This window comes from Octodon degus, unplaced genomic scaffold (genome assembly GCF_000260255.1).
Source record: "Octodon degus isolate 3935 unplaced genomic scaffold, OctDeg1.0 scaffold00017, whole genome shotgun sequence".
NCBI classification, from domain to species: domain Eukaryota; kingdom Metazoa; phylum Chordata; class Mammalia; order Rodentia; family Octodontidae; genus Octodon; species Octodon degus.
Genome location: NW_004524593.1, coordinates 22,445,400 through 22,456,278, shown reverse-complemented (window position 1 = coordinate 22,456,278; position 10,879 = coordinate 22,445,400). Strand labels below are relative to the sequence as shown.

The window sequence follows — 10,879 nt, the reverse complement described above, 5'->3', positions numbered from 1 at the left end:
TGGTGCTCCAGGCTTTCTCCACATCTAGGCTGAGTACATCTGGCCAGCTGTGGTTGGTGCCTTCTGACTTCGGCTCACTTAGCATATTTAGTAGGCCTGAGTTTGAAGTAAGCCTTCAGATACCTGCCATTAGGAAGGGAGAAACCCACAGCGCTAAGAACTATTACTGCCCTGTAATTATTTCGTGTTCTGTCTCTTGGAGCAGAGCTGGAGCCCTGAGCAGGAGTGGGGCAGGACCAGCTGTTTCTGTAAGAATCTTGGAGTGTAGACTCCAGTGCCTTTGCCACTCCTTCGGTCTCCAGGGCAGCCTCCTGGTAGAGTCCCTAGGTTTTCCTAGAGGACCAGGGCCACTGCCTGCTCGTCTGAAGCACTGCGACCCCTCTGCTGGCCATAGCCGGGAACCGCAGAAGCGAGGCGGGGTCGCCTGGCCCACGGGCTCCAGCGGCTCAGCGTGGCTCGAGACCCTAGGCTCGGGCCTGATCCCGATCCACAGGCTCTCGGAGGCCGTCCTGGGGCGAGCTGTGTGTGTGTGTGCTGCTGCTGCTGGTGGTGGTGGCAGCGGGGGGGACCGAAAGACGGCTCGGTGCAGGAAGGGCCGTGCTGGGGCTCCTACGCTGAGCAGTCCTGGGGTGGGGGACCAGGCGGCAGTGCTCGGGTCCTGCCCAGGCACCAAGCTGAAGGCCGGCTCTGCCCGGGGCAGCTGAGCGGCGGAGCTGGAGGCCCGCGCTGCAGCCCTGCGGTGCACTCGGGCAGCTGAACTGGCAGCGATACCTGCGGGCCCGCAGTCCCCGGGGGACGGAGAGGGGCCACGGTCTCGCCTTTGAAAACCTGCCCTTCGGCTCTCATCTTCTGCCTGAGTCTGGAGGAAAAACGGATGCGCCCGCTATCCTCGGGTGCGGAGTGGCTCGGTTGTGGGTGCGGAAGTGCCGAGTTCCTGTGGTGCTGGGAGTCCGCGGGTACGGGTGTCCGCGGGATGCGGGATCTCGGAGGCCCAGCGATTGGAGGGAACCAGCTTCATCACAAGCGACCACAGGTCCAGACCCCGGGCCGGAAAGGGTTAATGGCGGGCGGCCTGGCTTCCGGGTAAATAGAGAGCAGCTGCCTGCCGGCCCGCCGCCCCTTTCTAGGCTTTGATTGGCTGCCAATGACATCACCGCCCGAGTCGCGGCAGCAAGGCCCGGGGCGCCGGCCACAGGCCCGCCCAAACGCCGTGAGGCTCCGCCTCCGACACGCCCCCGAAAGCCCATTGGCCGCCGGTCTCGATGAAGTAGCGGTCCGCCTTCTCCGGGTTCTGATTGGCTAACTCGGTCTCGGTCGGCGACCGGCCCTCCCCCTCCGAATCTTACATTTACAGTGTAGCAAAAGAGAAAGTAACTATGTTGCTGCTGGAGATCAATGAAGCCGAGTGAATGGGCGGCCCGCGCGGGATCACGGCAGAGGCGCAGCTCCCGGCAGTGCACCGCTGCGCCGAGCGAAAGTAAGTGCAAGTCCCGCGGCCACGCAGGGCGGTGTGTGTGTGTGCGTGTTTGTTTGTGCGTGTGACTGTGCGCGCGTGTGTGTGCGCACGCGAGGAGCAGAGGGGAGCAGCGCGGACGCAGGACCGTGGGGTGTTGCCCGGGCCCTACGCGCCCACGCTGCGGTCCCCTTGCCTGGCCGGAGGGAGCCGGGCTTGCTGGGATGCTTTGCGGCAGTTTGGTCGCCGGCGTGCGAGCGCGCTGAGTGGCGAGGACCGGGCGGTGGGTGCCGCGAGTGGGGAAGGACGTTCTCCGCTCGCCGGCTCTCTTCCCGGCCCTACCCTGGCGAGCCAGGTCCTCGGGCCAGGGCTGCCAGGCCGGGCCGGTGATTCCAGGCGCCGCGCACACTGTCCTTCTGCTGCAGGGATGCAGCCCATCCCGCGCGCTGGCACAGGCGGGGGTCCTGGGCGTCCGGGGAGCAGGGCCGCGTGTGCGTCCTCGAGGAGAGCCTGGAGAGCTGGACCAGAACGAGCCCCGCGTACCACCACGGCAAGCTTCTGCCGCTAGCCCGGTTCAGCTGCGAAACAGTTGCCCCTGCTGGAATAGTACTCCTTCTCCAAAAAATACTACGTAAGGGGGTGGGGAGGGAGGCGGGAGGCTGGGTCTCAGCTCCCATCCAGAGGTGCTGTTTGAAACCCGAGTCGGTGGGTACGTGCGCCCCGCGGTGCGTGTGTGGATTCCGCCTGTGACACTTTGGCTGCGTGTCAGAGAGTGATGGCGGTCGTGTGTAGACGGATGATAGATGACATTTTCCAGGCAGCTCTTGAAGTTCGCTGAGGTGAGCCTCTGTTGCTTCAGGTTTGCTTTCATGGTTGGGTCCATGTCTGATAGCAGCAGGGCCACGCAGGAGTCCACTGCCCACAGCGGCCAGGGGCAGGGGCTGTTCCTACCCTTTGCAGGCTCCCTGGAGGAGACCAGGGAGCCCTGGGCAGCAACTCCGGGTGTTAGGGGCTTGGCAGTGTGGGGCTGAACCTTGTACAGTGCGGCTGCTTCGCGCTGGTGGGAGACCAGAGGGCAGGGAAAGCCAAGGAGTTCGGCCCATCCTCAGAGGCCAGGTGAGTGTGGCAGGGGCAGGACATCGGCAGGCGACAGACCTGCCAGGGTTCAGTTTCCAGGCCTGGCTCCTGCACCAGCTTGAGGCTTCTTTTTGACGTACCAGGTGGCAGCACGAAGGGGAAATGCCCGGAGAGGACATCCCTAAGCGGGTATCAGAAAACACACGAGGGGCTAGTGACTCTGCTGTGGTTTTCAGATGACCCCAAGGATGGGGAGCAAGAAGAACCCCTCCTTAAGCCAGTTCTCTCCCGGGAGCCTTTCACTCTGATCTGTAGAAAGTTGACATCCGCCTGAGGTATATTTAGCTGCCGTGTATTTCTGAGTCTGGCCAGTGCTCTTGGTCATCTCTGAATTGCAGTGGGAGAAGGAACGAAATGGCAAGCCTCCGAGAGGGTACACAAATGGGGCTTCTGCTGTGCCAGCCCTTCTGCCTGGGAGAATAACTGCCTTCTTTCTGCAGCTTTCCAGATTCTTTGAGCTCTCACTTTCTAGAGGTTGAACTTTGATGCCATCCACTAAGGGTTGTTCATTAACATTAGTAACATGAAGTCCAGCATTGGGGGAGCCTCAGAGTAGACAGGGTCTACTCTGTCTCAGGTAGACAGGGTCCCCCATCTGCATTCTTTTGGATCCATTGGAATGGGCGTCAGGCTCCAGAAGCTGTGACAAAGGGCACTTTGCATTTTATTCTGAGATTTAAAAAAAAGGCTCCCCCCAGGGACTGGATGAGACTGCCATTTGTGCACGTGGTGACTTGATTCTTTGCCCCTTCCCCTCCTTTGCAGACTCCTGAGTTCTTCCTGAATTGCCAGCTTTCAGCCTCCTCATGCCTCCGTCCCCTTTAGATGACAGGGTAGTAGTGGCACTGTCCAGGCCTGTCCGACCTCAGGATCTCAGCCTCTGCTTAGACTCTAGCCACCTTGGCTCTGCCACCCCCAGCAGGAGCAGCCACCGGTCTGTCATCGCCACCACCATCGTGTCCCTCCAGGCTGCGAATCTGACGTATATGCCCTCATCCAGCGGCTCTGCCCGCTCCCTGAATTGTGGATGCAGCAGTGCCAGTTGCTGCACTGTGGCAGCCTACGACAAGGACAGTCAGGCCCAGACCCAAGCCGTTGCTGCAGGCAGTGCCACCACTGCTGTTGGAACCTCTACCACCTGCCCTGCCAACCAGATGGTCAACAACAATGAGAACACAGGCTCTCTAAGTCTATCAGGTGGGGTGGGCAGCCCTGTAGCAGGGACCCCCAAACAGCTAGCCAGCATCAAAATCATCTACCCCAATGACCTGGCCAGGAAGATGACCAAGGGCAGCAGGAGCCCCCTGCCCAGCCAGGGCCCTGTCATCATCGACTGCAGGCCCTTCATGGAGTACAACAAGAGCCATATCCAAGGAGCGGTGCACATCAACTGTGCGGACAAGATCAGCCGGCGGAGGCTGCAGCAAGGCAAGATCACCGTCCTGGACCTCATTTCCTGCAGGGAAGGCAAGGACTCTTTTAAGAGGATCTTTTCCAAAGAAATCATAGTTTACGATGAGAACACCAACGAGCCCAGCCGGGTGATGCCCTCACAGCCTCTCCACATAGTCCTTGAGTCCCTCAAGAGAGAAGGCAAAGAGCCCTTGGTGTTGAAAGGTAATGCCCCCACCCCTGCCTGCCGGCCCCTCTCCTTGCCCCATGCCCAGCCCCCTGCAGCCTTTCTGCCCACCTCCATGCTTACTCTGGAGTGTTTTGCTACTGCAAGAAAAATGCCTGGGTGGGAGGCGGGAAGGTCCAAGTCCTTGCCTGGCCTTGGCTTCTGACGCACGCGTGCTGCTGGTCAGGCCAGGCCACCTCTCTACAGAGGGCCCGTGCCAGTCATCTGCACAGTCCCTTGCCTCGTACCTGATCTGGGTGAGCATTACTGTCTCTCAGTTCTAGCAGTGCGGGTGGAACAGAGGCCAACAGTGCAAGGCCCCTGGAGGGAGCTGATCTTTGGGGGAAGTAGTTCTGCTTTCTCCCCTCTCTGGCCTCCCTGGCTTTTGGATGGTTGCTAAAGCGACCTTTGAGAAGGGCAGAGATCTGTGTGAAGGGCCCAGTGAAGGAGGAAAGTTCTCTTCCGTGTCCATTCCTCTGCCTGATCTCTGAAGAGACAGAGGCATTCTAGTGACATATTCCCAGCCCACGGTAGTTTAGGGCTTCACCAGCTGGCATTGTGGCTTCTGCCCAGAGGCCGTTGTGGGTGGTTTTCCCTGTCCATGGGTCCTGGCATGACTGAGGTCAAAGGAGCTGAGCCTGAGGAGAAATTCAGACCCTTCTCTGGGCTTGTTGTGGCAGGGCTGCTGACCTGGCAGGGAGGTCTCATGCCTGCCTGTCCTCGACACCGTCCCCGTGTCTTTCTCTCCACTATGGCATCTTCTACTGGGCAGAGGTAGCAGAGAGCTCCTCTTACTTCTCTCTTCCTCTTGGGTTTTGACCAAAGTTCCAGTGGTTCCTGGGGTCTGGCTCAGCCACTCCCGGACATGTCGAGCCAAGGGGTGCTGGCTGCCCTGATCACTGTGTGTGTTTAAACTGCTGCATCCCTTTGGGGGCCAGGCAGTTCATCCTTGTCTTTGAGGTGACATTCTGCCCTTGCCTTCTGGGGGACGCTCCTGCCCCCTCACATGCAGTGCCCTCGCCTTGGTCCCCGGGCTGTCACTGCCCTTGCCACTCTCCTCATCCTCAATCTCATTCTCCACGTCTTTCCAAGGGGAGTGGCCTTTGACAAAGGAGAGATCTGGGAGTGCAGGCACCTTTTCTGGGGGGTTCCTTGGAGTCTCACCCAGGTCGGGATCCACCTTAAGATCTGTATTCTGTTCCTGTTTGTGCATGAGGTTGGCTTCTAGTACTTCCCAGCAGCTCCCCCTGCTGTTGTTCTCAAGGGGCAATCTTGGCCAGGCTTGTCTTCTCAGGTGAGGAAATACTGTCTACAGGGTTCCATTTGTGACTGCTTGTCTTGGGGAACAACGGCAGAAGGTCTTGCTGGTCTCACTGCTCCTGACGAGTCCGTATTCTTGAGGAAAAGCAGGCTTTTTGTGTCTCCATAGTCTGAAGAGCATCAAGCAACATGAGTTCGGATGACTCTGAGCTGGAGCGTGGGCCGATGGGGGGGAAGATCCTGTTCCTCTATTGCGCCCTGGGCCTGCCTGGCGAGAGGACAGTGTCTCGGAACCTCCGTGAAGTGGGGTTCTCGCACTGCGTTGTGGGTGCCGCTGGCGCCAGGCAGCCGGCTGCCCCGGAGCCCGGGTAAGATTGCCCTGTGGGGCGGGGCGGCCGGCGCTGACCTCACCACGCGCGGCCGCAGGGACGCCTGGGCATTTTCAGGTTGGGGAGACTCGGAGGCGGTTGTTCAAGAAGACGCTCTGGTGGTAGAGGTTGGATTCTTTGTAATTTTTTTTTTTGGGGGGGCTTTTTTGAGAACTACCTAGGAATCTAGTAGAAAATGTATAGCTCAGGTGCAAAGGAGTTGCATTCTGTTGCCTATTAGCTTGGTTCACTGCGTATCTGCTGGCGGATTGGCCCGGAGCAGGCCTGGCGGTTGGGCGTTCGAGGGCCTCGAGCCGCTCGGGCTTTGGGGTGAGCCTAGCAGCAGTCCCACAGCACCACCGAGGCCGAGGCGGGGGGCATCTAGCAAGGCCCGCCAGTCAGCAGCTTCTGGTGCTTGTGTGGGTCTGGTCCACGGTCCTGGCCTGGCTTCTCGGTGAAGTTTATTTTAGGTACCCTGTCCCTTGGTGATCTGAGATTGTGTTTCCGAGATTGTGTTACTGGTACCATTTTGGGCTGAGTGGCTTTGGCAGGGCGGATGCGGTGGCGGGGGTGGGGAGGCTATAAGGGAAACACATGTAAGGCTGGTGTGTTTATTCTGGGGATTTCAGTGCAGTCTCGGGTAATTTATACCTGTCCCGGCTGAGCGCCTGGCTGTGTTTGTAAACACTGGTTGCTACCCTCGCTGCCCAGGCTCTGCCCCATCCGTGCCAGGCTGTCCATGCTGGTGCTGCCAGTCAAGTGGAGCGGCTGCTGGTTGCTGTTTTAGTAACGCTGCGTCAGTTTGGGAAGAGCTGATGCACGCCGGAAGCCCCTGGGATTACGTCCTCGCTTTGATTTACAGCTCCTGCCCCGTGTGACCCGCGTCAGAATCCGGCTTAGTATCTCTTCTGAGGAGCAAGCGTGTCCAGTCTGAGCCTCTGCTCACCCCCATGAGAACGATCGAATGAATAAATACTTGAGGCTTCTCAGCGTCTCGCAGGGTTATGGCGTGCTTCACCTGGGGCTGTCGCTGGGCTTCTGACTACACTCAGGAAGGCTGCTAGGCCATCCTGTACCTTTCAGAACCAGCGCCCCAAGCTCTATGTGAACCTGGAGGCCTCTCCCAGGAAAAGAATTGATTTGTCCCTCCCTGGTGCTGACAGCCCATTTGCTGCTTCATTCCAAAGGCGATATATGCCTTTAGATTTTTTATCATAAATAACGCTGTTTAGAGGGCTTGGAGAGGGTAGGGTGAATGCCTCCATCCCTGGCAACCAGCAGTGATTTGCCTGTGTGCTTTCTCTTCTCTGTATTTTGCTTCTTGAAATGTTTTATAGCATAGACAACATTCGGATATATTTAAGTATGGTTTGCTGAGACTTTGATTTTAAACTTAGTTGTGCCAAGGTTCATTTACAAGGAAGCCTGGATGTCACTGCCAGCTACCCAGGACATGCTCCATCCAAGTGATTTTCAAAGGTAGGGTCCCAAGTGACAGAGGACGTGGTCTTCAGAGGGCAGAGAGGGCTCTGGCACCCTGGGCTGTGTTCTGGGTCCCCGGTGTCTGTCACAGAGCCCTGGCCCCCCCGGCTGTGTGCTACCCTGGAGCAGACTGACCCAGAGTGACAGCTTTGGATGGGCTGCCGGGACCAGTGGTGTTTTGGTGAGGGGAAGGGCAGGCACGGAAATGGCTCAGGAGGTGGATCCCCAGGGAAGAGGCCCATGCTGGGCGTCCCTTTTGTATCCCTGCACTTCCCTTGTGGCTTCCCAGCGAGTTGTGGTCTAGACCACACGTGTCCTCTGCTTACACAGACATTTGCCAGTGGTTGCGAATGAGGTGGGGGTGTGAACAGCCACATTCAGAACTCAGAGAAAATGTTGTTTTCTTTTCTTCCTTTCCTTTCCTTTCCTTTCCTTTCCTTTCCTTTCCTTTCCTTTCCTTTCCTTTGCTGGGGAGGAAGAATGAATAAGAGCCTCCCCCCACAGATGTCCAGAAGATTTTTAATTGAAAATAATTTTTTAAAGTGGTTCTGATCTAAAGCGAAAGCTTTATCTACATTCACAAACTTAACTGTTAATATTCTCAGCCTCTGACTCATGCCCAAGGCTGGGCGCCAGACGCAGGCTTTGTAACAGAAAGGGGAGAGGTGGCAGGCAGACTTCAGATCGGACTCACTGCTCCCACTGGTGGTGCTGGCAGCCCCCGTGCGGCCCTAGTGCAGGGTGCTCTTGCCTGCGACCCTTGGTGTCTTCCTTTACAAAGGACAGCACAGTAGCGACCACCTGCTGGGTCGGTTCTGGAGCTAAGTGCGTTCAGCGCGTTCTGACACGCGCTTCGTGAGAGCAGCTCGCTGATATTATTACTATTGATGGAAAAGAAATATGGTGCCAGGAAGAGGCGATTTTGCCTCTTCTTCCAAAGGAGCACAGATAAGCTAGGTCTAGCCGTGTGTGCGTGGTGTGTGTGCGTGTGCATGCACGCGCACTGCTATGGCCTAAAAATAACTTGGTGACTGTTACCTAATTTAAGTAGCATAAAGTTGGAGTGCCAAGTAATTGCAAAAACATGTTGAGTCAAGAGGCTACAGTGATTTGAGCATATCTTAGAATTGTTTATTTGTAGAGGAATCTATAAAAACGTGATGATAAATCAGTCCAACTAATGTCCTGTCCTGAGTAATAACCGTATAAAATTTCTCAGCTTTGCTTTTCCTGGTGTCTCATTAGGTGAAGCTATTTTTAGAAGGAGGGTGTAGACTGACTATAAAAGGGTAGATGGGGCACTGTCCTTTCCCTCACCGCTGCAGCCATCAAGGGCCACCTGGTCGCCCCAGGGTCTCTGCCCAGCAAGGTGAAGCTTAGCTCACTCTCATCTGGCCACAGGTCTGTGCTTTCTCAGGGACCCACTGTGTGCCCGTCAGCAGCTCAGGTGACAGCACAAGTGTCCCCACCGAGTGATGGGATGGTTCCTGCATTGAGAAACAGAGTGAGGTGGTAGGCACGTGCCAGGTGCAGACAGTGCCAGGCACCGCCACTCCCTGGCCACACCCCGTGAACCTGGCAGTGAGAACGGGGCGGAGGAGCCTGGTTGTCCCGGCACCAGCAATGGGAAGGGTCACATCTGAACATTGGTCCTTCCTGGCTCTGGTCAGGGAGGCCAACTGAGCCACTGTCAGACTCATCAAAGTCAAGCTCAGAAACTCTTCCCTGGGCACTGGTAGATGGTGGTGATGCATGAGAGAAAGAGGAGGGGGCTGGAAGCGAGGCCAGCAAAGCTGATCATCAAATTCTGCTTTCAAACAAGTTAGCAGGAGGAGGGTGTGGGAAAGGCGGACACATACTTTTTTCCTTTCCATCAGGCAGATTCACCTGCAGAGCTAAAAAGCCACAGTAGAGATCCCCCTGCCTCAGCCTCCTGCAGGTGCCCTGGCTGCCCAGGGTTTTGGTTGCAGACCTCACTCCTTAGAGCCATGCCCAATGCCCACGAGGGCTGACTGGGCACAAAATGTGTTACACTGAGGTGTTAGAGAATGTGTGTAATGTGAGCTGGTAGAAGAAGGTGCTGTCCATGAGCAGGGCACAAATTCTGACCTGCGTGGTGCCCATCTCACTGCTTTGGACTGGAGGAGCTGGCCTTGAGAGCCCAGGAGCTCAAGCCCTCAGCTACCACTGAAGGCCGCGCCACTGTGTCCCTGGGCCGACTCACACCGGTGTGCTCAGCTCTCCCCTAGGCAGTCTGCTTGAACCAGCCCGGATGCAGCCTGCATTCCGATGGAGGTGTTTCAGAGCTGGAGCCCGAGCCTAACACCCAGCAAAATTTAAGAAGCATTGATTGCTGGAGTCTTCTCATTATGCGGTTATGGAAACGAGGCCGAGGGGTTGATGGCATGGCCAAGGTCATGCGCATGATTAATTTTAGAGCTCCAGTCCTTAGTGCTCTCATCGGTCTTGCCGGGTTGATGATGGATCGGTGTCCGTGTTATCTAATAACAATACTTAGTAGATAGCATAAAATTTCATGTAATATGTTGAACCAATACATTTGAGCACAAATGTCTTGGTTTCAATTTAATTCTGACATTTCAGTCCAGAACAAAAGGATCTAAGTCTAAGCACTTTGGAAGCCAGCAACTCGTGGTCTAGTTTTTACCTGGCCCTGGAAATATGACCAAATTTAACACTGATTTGAGTCTATCTTGTGAGTAACCTAATGGCTGAAGCAAGAGCTGGAAACCACACATCAGGATGCACTCCAGTGTGTGCAGGCTCCGAGCCACACTTGCCAGTGGCCTCTTGGTGGTCCGCGTGTCTTCTTGTAGGCTTGGTCTGTGACTGCTGCTGGAGACCGGGAGTGTGTGGCTGGCAGGGTGCCCCGGCAGTGTGGGAGTGTGCACAGACAGGGCCAGGACCCCAAGGCCCGACCTCCTGCAGATGGCACGCTCCTCTGCCTCGACCTGCTCTGTGGAAGAGCCCATCCTTGGGCAGTGCCTCACCTTACCTCTTCTCTTCTAAGGACAGGGACTTCCTCCCTCAGGAAGTCCATGGCAGCAGTCCCCCAGTCCCTTGGTGTGAAAGGCAGTCTTCTGCGGGTAGCTCCTGGTCAGGGCTCCTCTGTCAGGTAGAGGACTTTGTCCCTCAGACTCTAGCAGTGCAGGGCACGCTGCTGATGGGACCAGGCCGGGGCTGGTTTTCCCCACGTGCTTTCTCTGACGAGCACGGGCTCAGCAACAGGCCCAGTAAGCAGCGCTTCAGGGGCAAGGTTTTGCCTGCTTTTGAAAAAGACTATGCAGGGCACCAGGATGGAGATGCAGGCGCCGTGGCTCCAAGCCCAAGTGACTCCCCAAGCCATGAGGCTCCCTGGGGCACACTTTCACTGGGTGTGTTCTGTATTTGTGCAGCATCAGCTGACTGATTCACACAAGGGAGAGCATAACCAGGGTGTTATTGTAAGGCATTAAAAATATACAATTTTATATTCAACCTGATAGAATCTCCTAAATATGAAGGCTTTGGCTCTTTTTTTTTTTTCAAAGTTTTATTGAT

At 56.5% G+C, this 10,879-nt stretch overlaps 1 protein-coding gene across 3 annotated transcripts in view; it reads left to right on the top strand.

Annotated features, from left to right (window-relative positions):
* The first annotated feature begins 1,387 nt into the window (after positions 1 to 1,387).
* The window catches only part of Dusp10 (dual specificity phosphatase 10), a 38,224-nt gene continuing 28,732 nt past the window's right edge, over positions 1,388 to 10,879 (top strand). Inside the window, exons 1-3 of one of the 3 annotated variants that reach the window (XM_023710384.1) lie at positions 1,388 to 1,477; positions 3,039 to 3,150; positions 3,356 to 4,207. In XM_023710384.1, coding sequence (XP_023566152.1) covers positions 3,397 to 4,207 — 811 coding nt within the window. In that variant the 5' untranslated portion in view covers positions 1,388 to 1,477; positions 3,039 to 3,150; positions 3,356 to 3,396. Of the gene's footprint in view, positions 1,478 to 2,234; positions 2,570 to 3,038; positions 3,151 to 3,355; positions 4,208 to 10,879 lie in introns of those variants that run through there. The other 2 variants (XM_004626883.3, XM_023710385.1) reach the window with 2 other exon arrangements.